Raw genomic sequence first — 27,138 nt, forward strand, 5'->3', positions numbered from 1 at the left:
TGTGGACAAAAGCCAAATGCTGTTTTTGGGGCGAGGGACTAACCAAGGAAGCCGGATGCAGTCTAGAGTGGAAATCAGAAAAGATTACCTAACTTATTTAGGCATCAAAATAGGGTGTACCCCAGAGTCGATATATTCATTGAACTACCCTCCGCTGTTATTAAAGATCGAGAGTGAGTTGGAGAAATGGAAGGAGTTACCCCTGTCCTTGTGTGGCAGAGCACACTTGATTAAAATGGTGAGCTTTCCTAAGCTACTCTACCCGCTCCAAACAATTCCGCTATTGTTAAAGCACACTGACGCCAATAGAATTCAGAGAGCGTTCAATCGCTTCCTGTGGAAAGCCAAAAGACCGCGCATTGCTTATGCGAAATTGACAATGCTGAAATGGGAAGGAGGACTTCAGATGCCGAATGTCCGCCATTATAATCTGGCGGCTTTATTCCGACACGTCAGGGACTGGGTATGGGGGACAGGGCATCACTCGGCGATCAAGATAGAACAGGGTTTGGTTGGTCCATGGAGCCTAGTCGCTCTGCTACATACAAAACTAAAGGATCTTCCAGTATCGATCAGGCAGTCTATCTTGCTGAGGGACACCATAGTGGCGTGGAAGTCAATCAGGAAAATCTATGGACTTCCTTACTATGTTTCATCTAAGATGCCACTATGGTCACTGCCAGCGTTCCCCCAGGGCAGGGATAATGTCTTGTTCCAAAGTTGGAGGGCAAAGAATATTATGTCACTTAATGACTTATTAGGAGTCAACGGTTGCCAACTGCTGGCCTGGGAACAGGTTAAAGGACGGTATGATCTAACGGAAGCTAACTACCTCCCTTTCCTGCAAATTCGGAGTTATTGTAGGGCACAGGCAATTTCGCTGGGTGATCCGGACAGGCTCACTTGGTTCGCAGCGTTGCTGGGCAAAGACGGGTCGCATATGTCCCTCTCAGAGTTATATCAAAGGCTACATAGCATACAGATGATAGGGGTGGTAAAGGAGGCTTTTAAACCTTGGGCTAGGGAACTGAACGACCAGGCCATAGCAAGAAAGATGAGGGAGGGCCTGGAATTAGTGCGGAGGGCAGTTTGCAATGATCAATGGAGGGAAACACAACTGCGCATTTTGCACAGGGCGACTTATGCCTTTAATCTGTCCTATCAGGATGCTCCTGCCCACTACTTGCGACATTGCCCCAAGTGTGCCCTCCCAAAGGCGGGACTTCTTCATGCTTTGTGGGAATGCCCAAAGGTGAAGCCATTGTGGGAAAAGGCAATAGTCGCGATAAAGGAAATCTGGGGGAGGAAGTGAGGGCATCGCCTCAACAATGCATTTTTCATTACGTACCAAGAAATCAAGAAGAGGATTTAGGGACGGTGGTAGCTAAAGGGGGGGTGCACATAATGCTAATGGCAGTTAAAAAGGCTCTTCTGAGGCATTGGTTGGAGGAGGGAGTCCCAGCATGGACGGAGGTGTTGGGGATAATGAAAAATGTTTTGTACCTTGAAAGGTTGGAGGTGGAACGGGATAAGGAGGGATTAATTGGAAAATTTATCAAAAAGTGGAGAGAGTTCATTGAGAAACGACTCTTACATAGCGAAATTCAGGAACTGATGGCTCCTTTTAAGATGACCAAGTGGTACTTGGCAGCGCAACTAGCTAATAAACTAGGGAAGCTTGACACCTAGACAGCCCCCACTGGACGCCAATTTGTGGCTAAAACCAGAGAGGGTACATCGACTTGGTCCCAGATGAGAGTGCAAGGGATGGGTTGCATAGGGGGGGTGGTTGGGGGTTGGGGAAGGGAATTCGGGGTGAGGTTTAGGGGTGAAAATGAAAATGTTGATGATTTGAGAATAAATGTGCAGATGCCTGCTGTTCTATGCATCACTGGTCTGTAACGAATTGTAATTCATGATCTATGGTTGGAATGCATAACCTGTGATAATTCTCATTTCAATAAAGAGATTATTGAAAAAAAAAAAAAAAAAAGTCCCTCAGTATGTAAGAGATTCCTTAAATTGGTGGTTGATCAGCAAGAATCTAAACGTAGGCGTCCCGTGGCAACAAACAAATGTAGTCACTGTTACTACAGATGCCAGCAAGAACGGCTGGGGAGCCTTTACAGACAGGTCCGTAGTACAGGGTGGCTGGCAAGGACATCTAAACCTAGCCTCTTCCAACCTGAAGGAGTTAACTGCAGTCTGGGAAGCCTTGAAGGCCCTTCACTCAGAAATCTGGGGGAAAGAAGTGAGAATACTCTCAGACAACGCTACAGCTGTGGTCTATCTGAACAGGCAGGGAGGCATAAGAAGCCCATCCTTAGCGAGTGTCAGTGGGCAGAAAGGAGCATACTGTCAATATCGGCAGTTCACATAAGGGGAGAAGACAACACAGTCGCGGACTTTCTCAGCAGGGATGTCTTAAAGGAAGGGGAATGGTCCTTAAACCCAAGAATATTCCATCAGATAGCACAAAGATGGTTTCTTCCAGAAATAGATCTGTTCGCCACGCGTCAAAACAGACAAATAGAGTTCGGCTCTCTAGCTTATACAGATCACCCACTCATAGTGGACTCTCTCTCCCACCTGTGGCCAAAAGTAAACTTGTATGCCTTCCCTCCCTTTGCGCTAATCCCCAGAGTGCTGCAAAAGGTGCTACAGGAGAACCACAGACTGATCCTGATTGCACCTTACTGGCCCAAGAGATCGTGGTTCCCTCTCCTAGTGAGGATGTCAGCAGGAGACGTGTGGCTACTACCAAACATCCCGGATCTCCTTCATCAAGGCCCAGTATGGCATCCCAGGACAACGCAACTTCAGTTAGCAGCATAGGAGACTGAGCGGGAGATATTAAAGGGAAAGGGCCTCTCGGACACGGTAATTTCCACAATTCTTTATAGTTGCAAGAAGGTGACATCTAAGATTTATGACAGAATCTGACAGTCTTTCAGAAAATTTACAGGGGGTGATACCAGAGGTCCCCTTGTAATCACTAAGGTCCTAGAGTTCCTCCAGTCAGGACTACAGAAGGGGCTAAGGGTCAGCACTATAAAAGTCCACATATCAGCTTTGATTGCCTTACTTGATATAAAATTAGCAGAGGTAGACCTTGTTAAGAGGTTTGTGAGAGGAGCTCGGAGAAAACAACCAATAGTGAGGTCCACTGTCCCCCCTTGGGACTTGAATTTAGTCTTGGCTGCCTTATCAGACAGTCCTTTTGAACCCTTATCTGAGATATCTCTAAAATTACTTACTTTTAAAACAGTTTTCTTAGTAGCTATCACCACGGCTAGAAGGGTGGGGGAAATCCAGGCCTTCTCGTGCAGGCCCCCCTACCTGTCCATCAAGGATGATAGGATAGTACTGAGACATTCTCCCTCTTTTTTGCCTAAGGTGGTCTCTAAGTTCCACTGTCTACAGGAAGTGTCCCTCCCTTCCTTTGGATCCCCATCAGGCAGTCAGGAGCAAAGACGGTTCCATAACCTGGATGTAAGAAGAGCAGTACTTGCCTACCTAAAGTCTACGGAAGATCTCAGGAAAACGGACAGACTGTTTATTCAATTTGTAGGTCCAAATAAGGGGAACACAGCAAGCAAAACATCTGTTAGTCGATGGATCAGATCTGCAATCTTGACTTGTTATGACTTAAAGGAAGTTCCTCCTCCGGCGGGCCTGAAAGCCCACTCAACCCGATCGGTAGCAGCCTCTTGGGCTGAATCAGCGGAGGTTCCGTTAGAAGAAATTTCCCAGGCAGCCACCTGGTCGTCACCTTCCACTTTCTTTAGACATTATCAGTTAAACGTGTTGAAGAACAGGGAGTTATCATTTGCTCGCAGAGTATTATCTGCGGTTGCCCCCCCCTGATATAGGATTCCTCTGTTATTCCTCCTGTCGTGCCGCTGGGGGGGGGGGGCGTTTGGAAAGATTCCAATTACTTACTGGTAATTGGTTTTTCCTCTAGCCCCCACAGCGGCACAGGAAATTTCCCTCCCAGTAATTATTCAAACTTTTATTTAGAAAAAAAAAAAAGTTTTTTGGTCTTTTCTTGGAAAGTATCCTTGTCTAATTTCAATAACACAAAAAGATTAATATTGTCGCATCCATTCCAGAGTTTCTCGGTTATTTATTGGAGCAGGTAAGGGGAGGGGAGTATTTAAAGATCTCCACGTTGTTTCCTGTCCCTGGGGAGGTGGGGTATCCTCCTGTCGTGCCGCTGTGGGGGCTAGAGGAAAAAACAATTACCGATAAGTAATTGAAATCTTCAGGCTTGGTAATTAGGAGCAATGACCTTTACTAGAAAGGAAGGGGGTGTCATGGAACCATGAACCAGACGTACAACAAGAGATGAGTGGAAATAAGAAGGCTTTATTGAAAATAAAGCTGTAAGGCAAAAGTCCAAACGGATGGCTAAACCGAAGCAGGGTCTTGCGAAACCAGAGATCAGGAACCAGAAGGGTAGTCAGATGAAGCCAGGATCAGGAACCAACAGGGTAGTCAGACGAAGCCAGGATCTGGAATCAGCAGGGTAGTCAGACGAAGCCAGGATCAGGAACCAGAAGCAGCAGCAGTCTTAGAAGCATGTGAGCACAGGAGGACCAAGCAGGGAACTGAAGCCACAGACCTCCTATATATATGAGCTAGGCATCCAGCTCCTCCCAGTGGGAAGGAGAAGCCGCAGGGTGGGAGGCTACAAGAAACCCAGAAACCAAGATGGCCGCCAGCACATGTCAAACGAAGGAGAACAGCAAGGAGGTAAGACCATGACAGGGGGATTCTTACTTGGGACCACTCTCGATCACATCAGCCACAGCAGAGACCGTATAAAGATTCATTCACACACGTCAGATTTTGTGGCAGAAATGTATCAGTTCCGCCCATCTGAATGGGGACGTTTTGGTGGGAAGTGTATGGATTTCGGCAACCCTCATTCAGATGAATGAAACTGATTTTCTGTCTCAGAAATTTTATGCAACAAAATCTGCCACATGTGAAAGTGCAGAAAGTAAGAATGGAAGGAGTCAATATCACCACGGCCTTCAGCCACAGGTATTTCCTTAGGCCTCTTTCACATGGGCGAGATTTCTGCGCAGGTGCAACGCGTGAGGTGAACGCATTGCACCCACACTGAATCCGGACCCATTCATTTCTATGAGGCTGTGCACATGAGCGGTGATTTTCACGCATCACTTGTGCGTCTGCATGAAAATCGCAGCATGCTCTATTTTGTGCGTTTTTCCCGTTCAACGCAGGCCCCAATGGGGCTGCGTGAAAATCGCAAGCAAGTGCGGATGTGATGCAATTTTCATGCATGGTTGCTAGGAGATGATCGGGATGAAGACCCGATCATTATTATTTTCCCTTATAACATGGTTATAAGGGAAAATAATAGCATTCTTAATACAGAATGCTTAGTAAAATAGGGCTGGAGGGGTTCAAAAAAATAATTTAACTCACATTAATCCACTTGTTCGCGCAGCCTGGCTTCTCTACTTTCTTCTTCTTTGAGGAAAAGGACCTGTGGTGACGTCACTGCGCTCATCACATGATCCATCACCATAGCTAAATGATAAAGTACATAGAATATATCCTATATTGGACTGTTGAGTTCAGGTTAATTTGCCGTGTTGGCACTTTGCCATAAATAAGGTTTTGGGTTGCAGTTTGGGCACTCGGTCTGTAAAAGGTTCACCATCACTGGTCTATACTGTACAACATAACTTGGGCCAAAATATATGCAGCCGTCTGAATGAGGCCTTATAGGCCTCATGCAAACGACCGTATTTTGTTTCCGTGTCCGATCCGTTTTTTTTTTGCGGATAGGATGCGGACCCATTCATTTCAATGGATCTGCAAACACTGTGTGCTGTCCGCATCAATATGTCCGTTCCATTGCTCCGCCCAAAAAATTGCGCATGTCCTATTTGTTTCTGATTTGCGGACAAGGATAGACATTATTACAATGAATCCGCAAACAAAAAAACAGATCCGCAAAAAAAAAAAAAAAAAAAAGGATGCCATACGGAACATCATCCGTTTTTGGGGCGGACTGCAAAACACGTACGGTCGTGTGCATGTAGCCTAAGGCTACACCTGATTAACGAGATCAATTTAATTGCAATTTTATTGGCAAAGTCCCCACCCATCAACTTCAACGTTTCGACAATAAAGTCTTTATCAAGCTACATTAAAGACTTTATTGTCGAAACGTTGCTGCTGTATTTTTGGTGTAATAAAGAACACTGAATAAGGAAGCTTTTGGAGTGCTGTGACCTTCTTCATTTCTACATGGCAACCTTGGGGGTCTCTGAGGCCGGGACCTGACGCCACGAGCACCGCCGCAAAATCTTTTGAGTAAGTGGTGCTGTCCTACCACCTATTTTTTCTGTGTCACCCATCAACTTCTGCATGGACAAGGTCACATATGCCACTGCAGCAAATGACTGGCCTCAGCGGTGACATGTCCCCAAGCGGCATGTGACCCAGTACTGATGTTGAGCTTGGGTTTGTGTCATTGTCTGCAACCAGGGGCAGACTTGGAACTTAAAGTGGTCCTGGAAATAAAACTAAGTGGCCCCATGTTGTAGGCAGGTCCAGAAAGACAGCGGGGCAACACAAGTAGATAGGGTTAGCAATACCATAGTGCAAAATACTGTCCCATCAGAACCATATACCACAGTGCAGCACAATATACTGCCCCAAACGCTGTCCCTCTGTGGTGGCCACCATTAGCTGCCATTGTTCTGTCTTCCTCCTCCAGTTGTCTCTGATTAATATATGGAGCAGGGTGCTTATGGTTGTGGGCCACAGCAGTTAAATTCAGGAGGGAGTGTGCAGCCGCTGGCCGGGTACATGAGTACCTGATTCTCACAGCATTTATTATGTGCCTGGTCAGCTGCAGAGAGGAGGGCTTGTAAGGTCCCTGTAAGGTCTTTGGCCACTGCACCTCTGGCTGCAGTGGCCCCATCTGTACAGAGATTGAGGACTGGAAGCCCAGGAACAAGAGAACCATAAAGGAGCATCGGGGAGCAGGTAAGTATAGCTGCCTTCACAGGTACCGCTAGGTGTGGGGGAAATTGGAAAAAAAAGAAAAACCTGGACAACCCGATTCAAGGGGGTTGTCTCGCTTCAGCAAATGGCATTTATTATGTAGAGAAAGTTAATACAAGGCACTTACTAATGTATTGTGATTGTCCGTATTGCTTCCTTGACTAATTTTTCCATCACATTATACACTGCTCGTTTCCAGGGGTTACTACGACCACCCTGTAATCCAGTGGCGGTGGTCGTGCACACACTATAGGAAAAAGCTTATTTTCCTATAGTGTGTGCACGACTGCTGATGGATTACAGGGTGGTCGTAGTAACCATGGAAACAAGCAGTGTATAAATGTGATGGAAAAATGAGTCAAGGAAGCAATATGGACAATCACAATGCATTAGTAAGTGCCTTGTATTAACTTTCTCTACATGACAACTTCTTTAAGGGAGGTTCACATCTCCGTATAATTTTCCGTTCTTCTGATCCGCCAGAAGAACAGGAAAAAAATAAATGGATTTATCATCCATTTGAGCCATTTCCATCTGAGATCAGTTTTTTTAAACTAAAAAAAAATTCTTTTTTTTCCATCTGAGGAAATGGATCTCAGATGGAAATAGCTAAAACAGATGCAAAGGATCCGTTTATTTTTTTCATTTCCACTGGCGGATCAGAAGAAAGGAAAATGAAATGGAGATGTGAACCCTCCCTTAGGCCTCATGCACACGAATGTTGTTTGTTTCCGTTCCTTTTTTTTTACAGATATGATGCAGACCCATTTCAATGGGTCCGCAAAAAATCCGGACAGCACACCATATGCTGTCCACATCAGTATGTCTATTCCGTAGCCCCTCCAAAAAATATAGAACATGTCCTATTCTTGTCCATTTTAGGCATTGTTACAATGGATCCGCCCAAAAAATAATTATGGATGGCCTACGGTCGTGTGCATGTAGCCTCAGTCCTGTAAATTGCCAGGTGTGGCCTCCATGGATCGGACTTGTTTTTCCAGCACATCCCAGAGATGCGCTACTTTTTTTTGCAGTGTGGTGCGGATCGTCGGATGTGGATCGTGGACCCCTTCAAGTGAATGGATTCACGCCTGCAGATGGTGGACCACAATTTGCAGTCTGCAGGACAAACATGGCTGGCACACGATCGTGTCCATGAGGCCTTAAAATCATTATGCTGGTACAGCGCTGGCTTGTCAGTACTGTACTGGTGTGCGGATTTAGCTGGCTGCTGTGGAGAACGCTGCACAGGACGAAGCACACATCGCTGCTCCTGCCTGTGCTCTGCCAGGATTAAGCTGAGCGGGCTCCTGCCTGTGCCCACTCTTTGCAGCTGCGGGCTTCTGTACTGATGTGCTATAGAGAGCCTTGAGCTGCGAGGAGGGGGCACAAGCAGGAGCCTGCTCAGCTTAATCCTGGGTACTGATGTGCTGTGCCAGAATGAAGCCATGTTTGAGGGGCATGTGCAGCGTTCTCCACGGCAGCTGACAAGCCAGCGCTGTACCAGAAGAAAGCGGTAAAATCCAGGACTTTGGGTACTTTTTTTTTTATGGCAAACAGCCTAATTAATAAAGTATATTACAAAGATGACTTTTGGGCTATTCAGAACAGCTTAGAAGAAAATGGTAAAAAACAAGTTTAGTTACTCTCTAATGACTTCCTGCACTTTCAGGTTTGCAGAGAAGCCAACGTTCTCTACTTCTTCTGTACAATGCAGTTCTATCACTGGCAAGAGGCCAAACTGTACTGCGGACAACTATTGATCAGTAGCACTGCGCAGTCGCAGATAACTCTCCTGGCTCGGTGCACTTCATCTGTATGTGTCATCCCGCCTCCTGCTGTCACAGCATTAGGATGAGGTCAGCTTTGGCAATGCTGCAGGGTTAACGCTATTAGACTGCCAGCTCCTGGACGCGCTGAACCATCACAGCAGACAATCCATCACATAAAATGACTGTTCCGCTGCTGCACAATGTCTGGGTATGTGTGACTCCATGACCCACACTGTAAGGACACAGTAATGCAAAGCATGCTGGGAGTTGAAGTTCTGCTCTCAGCGTCCATACCAGCATACAGCTGGGAAGCATGTTCTATGTACCGGGTCATTAGGCTACTTTCACACCAGCGTTTTTGCTGGATCCGTCAGGGTTCAACAAAAACGCTTTCGTCATGATATTACAACGTCTGCATCCGTTTTGAACCAATCCTATTGTGTCAGAGAAAACTGATCTGGTTGTATTATGTCTTATATAGCCATGACGGATCCGTTTTCTATTGTGTCCGAGAAAACGGATCTGTTCCCATTAACTTACATTGTGAGTCATGACTGATCCGTCTTGTTCCGCATCACATCGCGGACAGAAAAACGTTGCTTTCAGAGTTATTCTGTCCTCGATGGGGACACAGCCAAACGGAAAGGAATGCATTCTGCTGCACTACGTTTAATTCAGTTAAGTTTTGCCCCCATTGACAATGAATGGGGACAGAACGGAAGCGTTTTCCCTGGTATTGAGATCCTATGACGGAACTCAATAGTGGAAAGGGAAAGCGCAGATGTGAAAGTCGCCTTATGTAGATAACCATACGTGCCCGTCTAGCTTCCTCACTGCTGTCCGCTGCGTCTCATTGTGCTAGGACATACTGTACTACACATAGGGGTAGACGTATCAAAACTGGTGCTTAGTTTCCCAGCATCAGATTGCATATTTCATTTTTCACAGCTCCTTTGGAAAATGGAAGGAGGAATCTGATTGGTTGCTATGGGCGACTGAGACAGTTTTCCTTTGCACCAGTTCTGCTAAATCTCTCCCATAGCGCCTAATGTAGGACATGATTATAGGCGGCACAGATGGTGGTATCTGCTGTGTTGGACACTGAACCCCGGCAGTCCACATGCATAATGATGCAGCTGTACGGGATTTGCAGGAAGAGGCTGGATGGAGGGACTCTGCAGGACATGAATTCCTGTCTGTCTGTCCTTTATTTTGGCATATAGGTAAATCAGGAGCATCCGACCTGCTGGAGCTCTCTGGGATCTACTGTTATGTATAGATGGCACCATCACATCACCTGTAACAGAAGCTCCCAGGTCCTCCATTCTTACCCTCACTGTCATACACAGTTTTACGTCACTGTTATGGGGGCGCCGTGGATGTCACCGTTATGGGGGCGCCGTGGATGTCACCGTTATGGGGCGCCGTGGATGTCACCGTTATGGGGCGCCGTGGATGTCACCGTTATGGGGCGCCGTGGATGTCACCGTTATGTGGGCGCCGTGGATGTCACCGTTATGGGGGCGCCGTGGATGTCACCGTTATGGGGGCGCCGTGGACGCCACCGTTATGGGGGCGCCGCGGACGTCACCGCTATGGGGGCGCCGCGGACGTCTCCGTTATGGGGGCGCCGCGGACGTCACCGTTATGGGGGCGCCGGGGACGTCACCGTTATGGGGGCGCCGCGGACGTCACCGTTATGGGGGCGCCGTGGATGTCACCGTTATGGGGCGCCGTGGATGTCACCGTTATGGGGCGCCGTGGATGTCACCGTTATGAGGGCGCCGTGGACGTCACCGTTATGGGGGCGCCGTGGACGCCACCGTTATGGGGGCGCCGCGGACGCCACCGTTATGGGGGCGCCGCGGACGTCACCGCTATGGGGGCGCCGCGGACGTCTCCGTTATGGGGGCGCCGCGGACGTCACCGTTATGGGGGCGCCGGGGACGTCACCGTTATGGGGGCGCCGCGGACGTCACTGTTATGGGGGCGCCGCGGACGTCACCGTTATGGGGGCGCTGCGGACGTCACTGTTATGGGGGCACTGTGGCCCCCACACACAAACTGAATAAAAAGTGAGCAAAAAGTCATAAATACCCTGAAATAATAACAGTAAAGACTACAGCATGCCCTCACACAGCACTGCAGTTCGAAAAATAAAATAAATTATGGCCGTCTGAGTATAGGCGGGAGAACAGGAGAAAAAAATGTAATGTTGTTATTTTTTTGCTCTCTCTGCAACTTCTGTGCTGTACTTTCATAGACATTCCCCGTGAGACGTGATCACAATTTCGCTGCCTTGTTCTGTCAAAGTGAGTTATTAAACCCGTTCTCACTGAACTGTCTGACATTAAGGCCTCATGCACACGACCGTTGTGTGCATCCGTGGCCGTTGTGCCGTTTTCCGTTTTTTTTCACGGACCCATTGACTTTCAATGGGTCCGTGGAAAAATCGGAAAATGCACCGTTTGGCAGCCGCATCCGTGAGCCGTGTTTCCTGGCCGTGAAAAAAATATGACCTGTCCTATTTTTTTCACGGCCAACGGTTCACGGGCCCATTCAAGTCAATGGGTCCGTGAAAGAACACGGATGCACACAAGATTGGCATCCGTGTCCGTGATCCGTGGCCGTAGGTTTTAGTTTCATACAGACGGATCCGAAGATCCGTCTGCATAAAAGCTTTTTCAGAGCTGAGTTTTCACTTCGTGAAAACTCAGATCCGACAGTATATTCTAACACAGAGGCGTTCCCATGGTGATGGGACGCTTCTAGTTAGAATACACTACAAACTGTGTACAAGACTGCCCCCTGCTGCCTGGCAGCACCCGATCTCTTACAGGGGGATATGATAGTACAATTAACCCCATCAGGTGCGGCATTGTACTATCATATCCCCCTGTAAGAGATCAGGGCTGCCAGGCAGCAGGGGGCAGACCCCCCCCCCCCCTCCCCAGTTTGAATATCATTGTGCGGCCCCCCCCCCCCTCCCCTGTTGTTAACTCGTTGGTGGCCAGTGTGCGCACCCCCCTCCCTCCCTCCCTCTATTGTTTTAATACATTGGGGCCAGTGTGCGCGCGCCCCCCAAACCCCCCCCCCCCCTCCCTCCCTCTATTGTTTTAATACATTGGGGCCAGTGTGCGCGTGTGGAAAGTGTCTGCAGAGAGTGGATGAGATTTATTGAAGGTTAAGTAAACTTTCCTAAAATCCCTAAAATGTATTTTCGCAATGTTCTGCAGGAAGACTGTTGCGCCTATTACAGGAACAGGCGCCAGTGTCGGCTCAGTCCTGGTGGAAGCACATTGCTGCCCCTGCCCGCTCCATAAAGCCTGGCACAGCACTTTAGCTCAGGGTCTCCTGTACTGACAGGTTATGCAGAGATTTAAGAATAAGCGCTTTTTGGCATCTGTTTTTTTACACACTGACCCAGATTTACTAATCCTGTAGATGGCGTGAATTTAGACCAGCGGCCCAGACCTGCACCAGATCTATCACAGGGGTCAGGCTGGAGAATAAGTCTGGTGCAGGGACAGACCCTTAAAGGTCCATTCACATGTCCGTAAGTGTACTGTGGATCCACAAAACACGGATACCGGCTGTGTGCGTTCCCACGTGTCCGGCCCTATGATAGAAATGCCTATTCTTGTCTGCGATTGCGGACAAGAATAGGACATGCTCTACCTTTTTTGCAGGGTCACGGAACGGAGCAACAGATGTGGATAGTACACAGTGCATCTTTTGCAGCCCCACTGAAATGAACGGGTCAGCCCGTTGTGCAGAATTGTGGAACAGATACAGACCCAGAACTACGGACGTCTGAACGGACCATTACTCTGACTCTGCACCAGCTACTGATTGGCTTATTTTGAGTCAGAATTTTATGCCAGAACTGTGGCACAATGTTGGCACTAAGTAGTGCATCTAAGGCTGAGCCGCTTTCCCTAGGTGTAGAAGACCTAGATGCGCCACTTTTTAGACAGATCTTTGGCGCAAACACATTAGAAAATCTGGGCCAGTGTGTCTTCCTCCTATAAAAAAAAACATCCACTAAAAACCCACATGTGAAAGCATCCTCAGGCCCCGTTCAGAGATTCTGCACCAAAAAGCCACCAGCAGCAGCAGTTCATCTGCCTCCCACTGTTTTCAATGAGAGATGGCATGTAACGTAGCGGCTAAACCACAAGTGGGTCTGCAGATTGAAACTGAAAAACTGCACCATGTGAACCAGCCCTAGAGGAGATTTTTTGACTTGCTGGCACTGACCTATTAGATTCTGCCTCTCTCTGAAATGACTGATAAAAGAGAATGAAGTAAAGATTTGTGCGGGTCCCTTTAAGAGTAAAACGCTAACATTGTAAGAAGCAAATATCCCCAGCACCCGTGGTACTACAAGTACCACAGAGCCCGGCGCGAGCCTAGCTAATCACATGTGAAATCTGACTGACTGTACAACCCCCGCTAGTCGCCCGGCGGCAGAACATGTGCCACTAAACTGTGACCACCCCGGTTCCCTCACCTTCACACAAGTGCCCCTGATAGTGACCGGATACTGCAGCCTATCAGCGCTGTCCATCAAAACGCCCGCCATCCTAAGCCACGCCCACCCATCGGCAACAGCCTATCGCAATGCAGGAGTGCCAGATTAGCCAGTGAGCATAATCCAAAGTCTTTCGCCTGCATGTGACCGGACACCTGATTGGAGAATGAAGTTTGTTGCTATTCCAGGCTGACGATAGACATTGGATGTGTGAAGTGCAATGTTTACTCGACCCGGAGTAGTAAGATGTCCTCGACTGAAAAAGCATGTGGTGGTCAGAGGCTTTGCCCTCGAAGTCTTGACCTCAGTGACCTCAAAGTATACACCGCCAAGTCAGAGATTCTGAATATCACACCCCCTGAAGATAAAGTAGCACAATTAAAGAAAGCATCCCCCCCTTCTGTTGGTCCACAGGCCCCATAAAATACTTAGCAATAAAAATTCCACAAAGTTTGGGAGATTTATTCAAACATAACTACGCACTACTACAGGATAACATCAAACAATTACTACAGAAATACAATCTACCATTCTTGTCATGGATGGGCAGGAAAAACATCAATAAAGCATACGTACTGCCCAAGATCCTATACACAATGCAAATGGTGCCTATACACTTACCACCGCGATTCTTCTCAGATATAAAGCACATGTTCTCCAACTTTCTCTGGGCTGGGAGGAGACCGCGCATACCATATAAAGTACTGATAAAGAGCAGAGAGGAAGGTGGCTTAGGACTGCCCGACATAGGCATATTCTAGAAAGCAATACAACTAAATAGATGGCTAGAACTAGCAGAACCAAAAAGACAAAAAGATGTCAAGGAGCTATGCGAGTACAGTGTAGGTACTTTATTTCAAAAATACCTTTGGTTCCCGAACAAAAAGACAGATGCAATAGAGGGCATAGATCCTATGTTTAAAGGAGTATATGAGATGTGGAGCTCTACGAGGGGATCTCTGGCTCCTACTCCATCCCCACTGATGCTCGCGAGTCTCCTCCCAGATTTGTTAGAAACTCCGGTAAAAATGTTCCCGGAACTATGGTCATCCCTTTCACAGATTAGAATTGGAGAATTCATGGAAGACACAGAACGTCACTTAAAAGAAAAGCTCACGGAATCAGAAAATCTCCAACATTTTTCTTGTCTGACTCCCATGTAAGAACTGTGTGCAGGAGAGCGGCAGGGAAATACCTGTTTCAGAGACCCTTAACCGACTTCGAGACAGTGGTGACAACTCTAACTAAACAAAGGAGAGTATCAGAGATCTACTTGATGCTGGGAGGTCGAGCTGAGGTAACAAAACCACCATACTTATTGGCATGGGAAAAAGAGCTAAATATTGTGCTCTCAGAACAGGAGACAAAAAAAGATACTGGCAACCTCACATGGATTCTCACAATGTGTCCGTCTACAGGAGAACCATTTTAAACTCCTTTCTAGGTGGTATAAAACTCACGTTCTAATTTAAAAGAGGGCTTTCTGAATCCCAGCGGTGTTGGAGATGTGAGGAGGGAGTGGGTTCCTTATCACATATCTGGTGGTCATGTCCCCAGATCAAAACGTAAATAAAGCAGTTAAGAGAATCACTACGCCAGACTTTGACCATCTCCAGAGTGATGATATTCTCTCAAAACCTTTCTACCCAATACACACCTTGTCATATATCTTATATATAAAAAGGATCTTCATATAAAAGAGAGGATAAAAAAAACATAAAAATTATATTATCCTTCAGGCGGACATAAACACGCCTTTAAGTTCTTTTTATCAAGTATCTTAATTTGATTTGTGCAAGCAGTAAAACAAAGCGACAATTGTATATCCAAAAATATATAATCGTTTATTATAAAAACAAAGAATATGAAAATCAATACAATAATAATGCCCAAATACAAAATAATGCCCAAAATGTACCACACAGTGGTGTTAACACACCCCTATCTGATCAGCACAGTATGATTTAGTGATTTATGACAACCAGTGTCATACTTTTAACAAACAGACTCATATACCAAGAGAAACTTAGGATCTTCTGTTTATCAAACGGGCTATAGCAATAAAACATGGATTATACAGGAAAATAACTGTTATCCCTTGACTCTGTTTTCCTATGACCAATCAAAAATATATGATATTAATATGATAAAATATTCAGCTCGGCAATCAGACTAAGGAAAATAACTTTCCAAGGGTTTAGTCCTCTTTTCAAATAATGTCAGATCTTCCATTAACAATATGCATCTTTGCTAAGAGAATAATCAGCATTATGGAGGCACCTAAGACTATATATTCCCACAGTATGGGAACTCTTGGCTATATACCGAGAGAAATATCTTATTAATATCATTAGTAGTAAACAAAATATACGTTACTGGGTCAAAGGTAGACAGAGTTCAGATGGGACCAGTTCTGAAGAACTTTCCTAGTAATCCCAAAAAATAATCAAAGTTTCTTCTGGTAAAGTTTTTCTTTTTGATTGAAGGAATGGATGAATGGCTTAATATGGATCAATATGGATCTCTGGATTTTCCGGATCTCCCTTGCTACTCCGCACATGAATAATTATTACCCCCCCTTATCTAATAATCATCCCCTTTAGATTAGGGATTCCCAATCAGGTAAGGTGGGTGTATTCGCATGGTAATAATACCATGATGTCATATTAACTCCTAATATGGTATAGAACAAATAATGAAATAATATAATATTGTCCATCTACCTCCAGATGGCACTGCGGTACTGCAGATGAACAGCACAACTTTTAAGCATTAAAATTAAATATCTAATAATACGTTCTCATGACCTGCTTGACCTTCTTAATATACATCATTGAGGATGGTCTTTTCCCGACACTTTTAATTACCTATATCCTGGACTTGTTGGAGTTGGCTGTCTTCTCCTATCTTTTTGAAATATAGGTTGACTTGATGAAAATTTTATATAACGGCTTTGATGCTTTGCATCGGAACTTGTACATTTCACTTATCTACATCCATGAATAACTATTGTTTTGAAATAACATTTACTCTTCTCAGAAATCCAACTTACTTCAATGTTTCTGTACCTTCTACAATACATTCTAAATGATAAATACATGGTATCATGTATCAAATCGATACATTGTTACACATAGATAACACATTATATGAATCATTGATTAACATATGTTGTAAACTAAATATACCATACAGAGATATATATAATATAATTATGAATATATAAATTGAACCTCATACAGCAGGTGTGCCTCAAGGATATGAATCCTTATCAAGTCATTGCTTATCCACAAAATAACCTTGTTCCCTCCAGACAGACACGTCTTAGGAAGTTGGTATACTCCCCCCTAGATAAAGCCATATCATTAGCAATAACTTTTAAATACAATGTCCGTTTATGTTCACAATTATTTTTATATAAACTGAACTTGCCATGAACTCATCTTGGCTTCCTCAGCCACATAATAGAACTTTGGTTCAGGCTGATTTTATTCTTAAAGGCAATGAGATGAGCATTCATTTTGATTATAATGTCATTAGATAATATTGTATACGTATGAAAATGCACAACAACCCGCAAAGAAAAACCTAATAACACACCTGATAGAAATAGCTAAGGCGCTCATACCACTGCATTGGCTAGATACACGGCCTCCCACAATTCAAGAATGGAAAGCCAAAGTGGATCAAATATATCTGTTTAACGAAATGACTAGCTGGATAAACAGAAGCCATGACAGTTTCCTGAAAGTCTAGCGACTATGGGAGTTTGTGAGAGCTAACGTGTAGGATTATATAGAAATGTGAGAAGGTTGAAGCATGGTCAAGCATAGTAACCAGAAGTATAGATAACGTTTGGTTGGTAAAAGGCAACGAATAAAAGACTGCTCTTTTCCCATCAACCCGTTGTACCTCTTAGGGTTCTGCTGACAATTAGCATTATTACGCTTCTGATTGTGATAGTCCTAAATGTATAAATGGAGACAGGTTTCGACGACTCTTCTCTTGAACAAGCATGTACAGCATATATGTCTTGTAACAACTGCTATTCCTGACTGTATTGGACATTTGTTGATTGTTCAACATTTATTAGACTGTCATTGAAATGTTCAATCTCACTGACACATAAATGGAAAAATAAAGTATTTACAAAAAAAAAAAAAAAAAAAGATGTTAAAGTTCAGAGCTGGACCTGGACATACCCATAGTTCAGAGCTGGACCTGGACATACCCATAATTTCACCCAGGCAGCTCCCCCCCTTCCCAGATATGAGCATCGAAGCAGTTCATGCTCCGATGCTGTCCCTTGCCCTGCACGATCCGGCTCTTTTATTTACTATAACACACTGCCGGGCAGAGGCTTCCGCCCGGCAGTGTGTTTGCTGACGTCACTTTACAGGCTAGGGCAGCGCTAAAGCTCGCCGATCAGTGCCGGTGACGTCACCAGGCTCACTGCTGAAGCCTCCGCCTGGCAGCCCGAAGGAGAGCCTGGTTCATCACTGGGACTCCACAAAATGTGAGTGAACTGCTCCGATGCTCAGGGGGGCTGCCTGGGTGAAATTCTGGGTATGTCTGGGTTCAGCTCTGAACCCAGACAACCCATTTAAAGGGGTTGTCCAGGCTTTTAATACTGATGACCTAATATCAGATGGGCGGGGGTCTGACACCAGGCACCCCCGCTGATCAGCTGTATGAAGGGACGGCGCGCACAGTGCACATATGCTGTCTCCCTTCCTGCTGCTTCCCTTAATACAGCTAATCTGCAAGGCTGCCAGGTGTCAGACCCCCACCTATCTGATACTGGTGACTTATCCCGAGGATAGGTCATCAATATTAATAGCCTGGAGAACCCCTCTAAAGTAGTATTATCAGAATGGCAAACTATCACTGGATAGACCAGAGGATAAGTGTCTGATCACTGGTGGGACTGCGCCAATCACGAGCATAGGGTCGGGGGTCTCCTTGTTTGAATGAAGCACCAGTCGAGCAAAGTACTGCTCTACGGACTACACAAGGGCGCTTCTTCACTCACAGCTATATATGTAACCTGACAGAACACTTGACTGAGATTTATACCAGCAAGTTTAAAGGGAACCTGTCACCTCCCAAAACCATCCCAAGCCGCCAGCAGTACCTGCGTGTAGCCAGCAGCGTGTTTCTGATGATGCCTTTCTTCCTGACGGCCGATGCAGCAAAAGTACTGAAAAATTTTTTATCCCCTGCCGACACGCTTCTCCACACATGCTTGAAGTCACGGTAACCTCGCCCCCTTCCCTGCCCCTTCGCTGTGACTGACATCCGGCTGTTGGGCAAAGGCAGCCGAACTCTCGGGCATAAGCGCTGTCAGTCACAGCGAAGGGGCAGGGAAGGGGGCGAGGTTACCGTGACTTCAAGCATGTGTGGAGAAGCGTGTCGGCAGGGGATAAAACGTTTTTTCAGTACTTTTGCTGCATCGGCCGTCAGGAAGAAAGGCATCATCAGAAACACGCTGCTGGCTACACGCAGGTACTGCTGGCGGCTTGGGATGGTTTTGGGAGGTGACAGGTTCCCTTTAAAGAGTTTGTCAATGGTAGTGGCTAAATCCGTACAGACCTTCTCAGGGGCGGACACATGTTGTGGGTGGATCCAAACTGACAGAAGGCGGGGCCAGCAATATTGCTGTGCATAACAAAATACCGGCCAAAAACAACCAAACACCACAGTGCAGCACAAAATACTGCTGCCGTGCCCTAGTATGAAAAGTTAGGAGGGCACCTGGGGCATCTTTAGGGTTTAGGCACCTGGCTGGCAGCCATTAAGAACCCCTGTAGGTTCTATGGCCTGGGGCGGCAGGGTAATACCTACATCCCATGTGCGGTGGTAGTAATGATCAGTAATATAAGAACTATCCCTATCATGGTGTGTTTGGTGAGGCGCACGTGCAGCTTCAGGATTCCTGATGTCAGTAGGTCCTTCCCATATGGCCTATGAACGCCATGGACGGGGGTCTTGCTGACAAGAACCGCTTCTCGCTCTGACATTACATGGACGGGGGTCCTGCTGACAAGAACCGCTTCTCGCTGTGACATTACATGGACGGCTACTACATTTCTCCAGAGTTGGATCCACCGTGACACCAGAACCACTGGAAAATGAAAGAGGCGACCTGACTGGTTGCTATGGGCAACTAAGCCCCCTATCTGCTGTGTTCAAAAAGGCCCCAAGCACCAGCCCTGCTGCTGTTATATACTAGTAGGTAAAGGAGCCTAACATCCTCTGTGACATCCTACAAAATGGCGTCCCTCGTTGCACTCTTAGACATTACTATAGCAACAGAAACTAAAGACTAAAATAAGATGGAAGCCCTCAGCCCCCCCCCACCTCACCTAGCGCCCAAGAATGACGTCAGCACTAGTACCAGCAGCGCACTGTGGGAGCACCGCTCAGCTATCGCGCGGTACAGCGAGATTTCCTGTCATCGCTTGGCGCACTGGACGCCGGGAGGTGTAGTGTTGCTGCGCCTGGCGTCTATAGAACGTTCGGTGTCGCGCGTTGCACACCGGGAAATGTAGTTTTCCTTCAGCTACCCCGCGGATTCTTTCCTTACCGACATGGCGGACAGGAGGCGGCGGAGGAGACGTGCGTCTCAGGATAGTGAAGAGGAGGGGGAAGAGGAGTCCGGGAGTGACAGTACTGGGGTGGAGCGGGCAGTACAGCCTGGTAGAACCGAAGGCCGGGAACTGGGTAACCGGAGAGTGGAGGCGACGACGACGACGACGACGGCGGCGGCGGTCAGAGATGGGAAGGAGTCTGAGTGTGTGAGTATAGGAGGCCGGCTCAGTGCGGTGCCTGCACCTCGCAGTTCTGCACCGTGCACACTCTGCAGTTTTCCTATAGGAATATTGCTGTGGTAAATGGTGGGCACTGGTGGTGGTAATCCCACATTAGCCTGGTTGGGCATGCCTTGGCTGTATAGAGCTGGGTAGAATAGAGCTGGGTCCAACGCTGATGTTCCTGCACAGTGCCTCCCGAAACGCGTCTACGCCTTCACAGGGTGCCCTATGAATAGCGATGGTCAGTTTGCAGTGTTCGCCAGCGAACACACGCGGGCTGCCATCTTTAGTAAGGTAGACTCACCTCTCCGGCGATGCACAGGTAAGCTCCTACCTGTGCCTCTGACGGGAGCCGGTATGAAATCAAATGTGGTCGCTGGGAGCAGGCAGTTCCAAGAACTGGCGAAGGCCCCCGGCGGCTGTTCTCGGAACTGCCTGCTACCGGTGACAGCATTTGACTTCAGTCCGGCTCCCGCCACAGGTAAGGGCTTACCTGTGCATCGCCGGACGGGTGAGTCTACCTTACTAAAGATGGCAGCCCGCATGTGTTCACTGGCGAACACTGCGAACTGACCATCACTGCCTATGATTTCTAGCTGCTCGGTCTAAGCTCTCCTTTTATGTGCCCCCGCAGGAAATCGAGTGATGTTAGAGGGGGAGCTTGAACTGACCCCCTTTTTAACCTAGAAGAATGACCAAGGTTTGGGCTACATGGTGTCTCATTAGTGATGAGTGAAGTTTTGAAAAATTTGATTCGACTGCTTTTTCTAATTACTTCATCACGAAGCGCATTTCTTTGTAAGTAGTGGGTGTAATGACAAGGAGCAGCAATTGTGCCAACCCCTGTCATTGTACCCCTCAGATCGCGGCATCTGACAGCAATGTTACAGAATAAAAAATAAAATCATACTTACCGCATCTATTGGATCACGAAGAGCCCACTGCCGCCATATTGATTGAAGATCCAGCACGAAATTCCGCATAGCCCGGAATCAAGGTGGCAGCAGCCGGCTGTTCGCGCTCAAAAGGATGCTTTAAGTGTATACGTGTGTGTGTGTGTGTGTGTGTGTGTATGTTATATATATATTTATTTTATTTTTAATTTTTTTACCGCCATTCAGGGAAAATCGATTTTCTGCCACGAGAAGATTCGGTTTGGCAGGGAATCGAATTTTCTCTGAAAATCTGATCGAATTCCACTTTGTCCGGATCAGTTCGCTCAACAATCGCAGAAAATCTAGGGGAATCTTTTGCTGAAAGTCAAGTGACATTGCCACCACGTAACCTCTGTGGTAACACTTTTTTTTTTTTTTTTTTTTTTTTTTTTTTTGGTGCCGTGATCACTTGATAAAGCTGAATATAGAGCGAAACATATTGGGGGAATGGGGGGTCATAGACCATTGTAGTGTCACCTGCAGGCACACAGTAACTGTATTAGCATTAAGGCCCATTCAGACGGCTGTATGAATGGGTCCGTACCTGTGCCGCAATTGTAGAATGGGTGCGGACCCATTCATTTCACTGGGGCCACAAAAGATGTATGGTTCCGTTCTGTGGCTCCGCGGACAAGAATAGGCATTTTCTATTATGGTTTCGGCCATGTGCGGTCTGCAAATTGTGTATCTGTTGCACAATACACGTCGCCATGTAACTCCAGCCTAAAACTCTTCCGCTAACTGGATGCTTCTCTGACATCTAGCCCTAGGGTTCTGTCATTAGAGAAGTAAATGATTTGGTGTTTGACACTGTCATATCTGCATAGATGTCAGACCCTTGTGTATGGCTGAGGAGATCACTTTGGCATCTAGATGACAGGAAGTCCAGTGATGATGTAACGTCTTGTGAACATATTGCAAAAAAAATGTACCGGTATGTCCAAAAGAAAAATCACTTGTAAAATAAAAAATTTTGGGCTGAACATACAGTCAGGTCCATAAATATTGGGACATTGACACAATTCTAACATTTTTGGCTCTATACACCACCACAATGGATTTGAAATGAAACGAACAAGATGTGCTTTAACTGCAGACTGCTTTAATTTTAGGGTATTTACATCCAAATCAGGTGAACGGTGTAGGAATTACAACAGTTTGCATATTGCCTCCCACTTGTTAAGGGACCAAAAGTAATGGGACAGAATAATAATCCTAAATCAAACTTTCACTTTTTAATACTTGGTTGCAAATCCTTTGCAGTCAATTACAGCCTGAAGTCTGGAACGCATAGACATCACCAGACGCTGGGTTTCATCCCTGGTGATGCTCTGCCAGGTCTCTACTGCAACTGTCTTCAGTTCCTGCTTGTTCTTGGGGCATTTTCCCTTCAGTTTTGTCTTCAGCAAGTGAAATGCATGCTCAATCGGATTCAGGTCAGGTGATTGACTTGGCCATTGCATAACATTCCACTCTTTCCCTTAAAAAACTCTTTGGTTGCTTTTGCAGTATGCTTTGGGTCATTGTCTATCTGCACTGTGAAGCGCCGTCCAATAAGTTCCGAAGCATTTGGCTGAATATGAGCAGATAATATTGCCCGAAACACTTTAGAATTCATCCTGCTGCATTTGTCAGAAGTCACATCAATAAATACAAGAGAACCAGTTCCATTGGCAGCCATACATGCCCATGCCATGACACTACCACCACCATGCTTCACTGATGAGGTGGTATGCTTAGGATAATGAGCAGTTCCTTTCCTTCTCCATACTCTTCTCTTCCCATCACTCTGGTACAAGTTGATCTTGGTCTCATCTGTCCATAGGATGTTGTTCCAGAACTGTGAAGGCTTTTTTAGATGTCGTTTGGCAAACTCTAATCTGGCCTTCCTGTTTTTGAGGCTCACCAATGGTTTACATCCTGTGGTAAACCCTCTGTATTCACTCTGGTGAGGTCTTCTCTTGATTGTTGACTTTGACACACATCTGGCCAACTGTTGTGAATGGTGTTTTCTTAACCTGGGAAAGAATTATTCGTCATCCACCACAGTTGTTTTCCGTGGTCTTCCGGGTCTTTTGGTGTTGCTGAGCTCACTGGTGCGTTCCTTCTTTATAAGAATGTTCCAAACAGTTGTTTTGGCCACGCCTAATGTTTTTGCTATCCCTCTGATGGGTTTGTTTTGTTTTTTCAGCCTAATGATGGCTTGCTTCACTGATGGTGACAGCTCTTTGGATCTCATCTTGAGAGTTGACAGCAACGGATTCCAAATGCAAATAGCACACTTGAAATGAACTCTGGACCTTTTATCTGCTCATTGTAATTGGGATAATGAGGGAATAACACACACCTGGCCATGGAACAGCTGAGAAGCCAATTGTCCCATTACTTTTGGTCCCTTAACAAGTGCGAGGCACATATGCAAACTGCTGTAATTCCTACACCGTTCACCTGATTTGGATGTAAATACCCTCAAATTAAAGCTGACAGACTGCAGTTAAAGCACACCTTATTTGTTTCATTTCAAATCCATTGTGGTGGTGTATAGAGCCAAAAATGTTAGAATTGTGTCAATGTCCCAATATTTATGGACCTGACTATCTCCACTTTCAACAAATTGGTGGAGCTGAAACCTGACAACTCCAGTGCCGGGTGCAGATAGTAATATGTTTGCGACTTTCTAAAGTGCGTTGTTTTAATTAATCATTCTTGAAATGTTTGCTGCCAGTGACTGGTAACATCCTTGTTGTCACTGGTGTCACTCCTGGCGGGTAGGTGGTGCCAGGCGTCAGCATAACTATATTACTGGTCTATCCTGCAGGCTGTCAATTTCAAAGTCCTGGAAATCCCCTTTAATCCTTTCAGTGACACGACCCCGTATAAAGTGTGTGTGTGTGTGTGTGGGGGGGGGGGGGGGCGGGCCTTGTGGCTGTGATCGCAGGTGGTTGGCATCAGTATGGACACAGCTGGGAACTAGATGAAGGTCCACAGAGCCAGGGCTTGCAGCAGGCCAGTATAGCACACCAGTAGTATTGTTAATACCCCCCTAACCACAATGAAGAACATCAAAAAAACATGGCAGGATTGGTGCCCCCTGCTCTGCCCACCTGTGCATTGCAGCAGCTGCAGTTCTTTCCTGTTGTCATGAATTCTACCAGTTGGGATTGACGTTGCCGGATATGACCAGAGTTCTACATGTGTAACTGTCACCTGAGCTCCCACAATGCATCGCTCTCTGGCACCAGTTAATGGCAGTAATGCATCTTATACCACATTTTATCTATATGATAAATAAAACCTTTTTACGTTAATTAAAGAGGGTTTCCTTATAAAAAAAAATAGCCGAACAGAACATATTGGACCATTCTGAACCTCAAGACACTGAATCAGTGGGTAAAATATTGGAGAATCAAAATGGAATCGATAAAAACCACAACTCGTTTGATTGATCCAGGTGCATCAACGCGCACGGTGGATTTAAAATATGCCTATTATCATGTGCCAATTTTCTCAGACCATCAGAAATATCTCAGATTTGCAGTTCAAAAAAACTTATCCATTCTACATTTCCAGTTCCAGTGCCTTCCCTTCGCCCTATCCCTGGCTCCAAAGATTTTTTTCAAAAATAGTGGCAGAGGTCGTGTCCTGCTTGAGAAGGAAAGAAAGTATAAGAATAATACCTTACCTGGACGATTTCCTACTGACAGCTCCATCGGCCACAATGCTAAGAGAACAGCTGGAATACACCCTGTCCAGCCTTTCTCGCTTAGGCTGGATCATCAACCTAGAGAAATCAAACCTAATTCCAGAAACGAGGAAGATTTTTTTAGGTACACTTTTGGATTCAGAGAAACGACGTTCATTCCTTCCAATAGAAAAACAAGTAAAAATGTTCCAGGAAATCTCCTTATTCCAGAAGAAGAGTGTCTCGTCCATAAGATCGGCCATGGAAATCCTGGGATTAATGACCTCATGCATTCCCATGGTCTCCTGGAGTCAGTTCTACTCAAGACCCCTGCAGAAGACAATCCTGACTTATTGGTACCGGGATCTGAAGGCTTTAGATTAAAAGCTCCGCATCCCGGACTCTGTAATCCGGAGCCTTTCATGGTGGGAAGATCCAGAGAATCTTTTGTTGGGAATTCCTTGGACTTCAGAACCTCAGATTATAATGACAACAGATGCCAGCAAGTCAGCACGGGGCGACCAGATGCAAGATGCTTACTTCCAGGGCCACTGGGAACTCTTTCTTTCTCTCTTCATCATCAACCTTCTGGGAGTTGAAAGCAGTCTTGGAGACCTTTCTTAAATCAGAGGATCTGCTAAAGCGTCATCATGTTTGAGTTTTCTCGGACAGCATTGTAACGGTGTCCTTTCTGAAGCATCAGGGGGATCAAAATTCCCGCCCCTTCAGCATCTGTCAGCCAGGATTTTCAGCTGGGCAGAGGAAAATGTTCTGTCAATATCAGCAGTCCACCTGAAAGGGGAACAGAATGTTACCCCAGACTTTTTAAGCAGACACTCCATACAACTAGGGGAGTGTTGTCTCAAGAAGGAAACTTTTCATCTACTCTGCAGAAGATGGGGGACGCCACAAGTGGATCTTTTCGCCACATGGGGGGGGGAAATCCCCTGTTTCTTCTCACTAAACCCATGGGACAGACCACTGGCAGTGGATGCCTTGTCTCAAAATTGGGACATGGATCTGGCTTATGCCTTTCCTCATTTCCTCAGATTTGAGTTGGTCTTTAAAAAAAAAAAAAAAAAAAATGAGATCAGAAAAAACTACTCTGATCTTAGTAGCTCCCCATTGGCTGAAACAGAGCTGTTTTTTAGTTCTAGAAAGCTTGGCATTGGAGGTACCGTTTTTTCTTTCCCTAGAAAAAGACCTATTGTCTCAAGGTCCTTTTAGACCATCCACAAGTGCACAAATTGAAACTGACAGCCTGGATTCTGAAAAGCAGATGCTGAGATCCAGAGGCTTGTTGGAAAAAGTGATAATCTACTATGCTTCAGAGCCACAAAAGAGGCACTTTAGCCATCTATGCGAAGATTTGGGAAAAAAAATGTGTTCCTGGAATCTGTGCTTGCATAAGGATTCGGACTCTCCTTCCGTATAGGACATTCTAGAGTTTCTACAAGGTTTTGATAATGGTCTTCGATCCAGTACAATAAAAGTTGAAATATTGGCCTTGAGTTGGTTTCTTGACTTCTCTCTTGCAGAGCACAGTTGGATAAAAACCTTTTACTCGTGCTATCCCTAGGATCTGGCCTCCGGTTATAAAGTCGGTCCCTCCTTGGGACTTGTCGCTTGTCTTAGAAGAACTATGTCAATCTCTATTTGAACCGTTGGCTGTCAGATTAAAATGCTCTTTTAAAATAGTATTTCTTGTGGTCATAACAACAGCAAGAAGAGTGGGTGAAATTTTAGCCTTTTCTTCAAAGGAACCATATATGAGAATCCTGGACGACAGAATTATCTTAACGTTAGACCCGACTTTTATACCAAAGGTTGTCTCTACCTTTTTATAGTAACCACAAAATTGTTCTACCCTCTTTTTGTACTGACCCAAGGAATGTGAAAGAACAGCTTTTTCATTCTCTGGACTTTCGTTGGGCGGTAATACGCCATCTAGAAGCCACTCGCCCCTTCAGGAAGGATTCAGCCCTATTTGTACAACTTGCGGGGAAGAACAAAGGGAAGCAAGCTTCAAAGTCCGCTATTGCAAGGTGGATTAAATCAACAATTCAGCAAGCATATTCTTCCTAGAACAGATCTTGCCCATTCAGGGTCACAGCCCATTCTACCCGATCAATGTCGGCTTCTTGGGCAGAAAGAGCTTACGCTTTGGTGGAACAAATTTGGAGGCCAGCTACCTGGTCTAGTTTTCAAACCTTTTGTAGGCATAATAGATTAGACCTCTCTTCTAAGACAGACATTTCCTTTGGACGTACAGTCTTACAGGCAGTAGTCCCCTCCCTAAAAATAGTTATCTGGTATTGCTTCATGTGGGCTGTCATGGAGGACGTCCTAGAAA

The 27,138-nt window shown here is 45.9% G+C and overlaps 1 protein-coding gene across 2 annotated transcripts in view; it reads left to right on the plus strand.

The window, feature by feature from the left end:
• Nucleotides 1–19,810: 19,810 nt before the first annotated feature.
• The window catches only part of CASC3 (CASC3 exon junction complex subunit), a 37,650-nt gene continuing 30,322 nt past the window's right edge, over nucleotides 19,811–27,138 (plus strand). For both annotated transcript variants that reach the window (XM_044297223.1, XM_044297224.1), the window contains exon 1: nucleotides 19,811–20,153. In XM_044297223.1, coding sequence (XP_044153158.1) covers nucleotides 19,947–20,153 — 207 coding nt within the window. In that variant the 5' untranslated portion in view covers nucleotides 19,811–19,946. The remainder of the gene's footprint in view (nucleotides 20,154–27,138) is intronic.

Source organism: Bufo gargarizans, chromosome 6 (assembly GCF_014858855.1).
Source record: "Bufo gargarizans isolate SCDJY-AF-19 chromosome 6, ASM1485885v1, whole genome shotgun sequence".
In the NCBI taxonomy this organism is placed as follows: domain Eukaryota; kingdom Metazoa; phylum Chordata; class Amphibia; order Anura; family Bufonidae; genus Bufo; species Bufo gargarizans.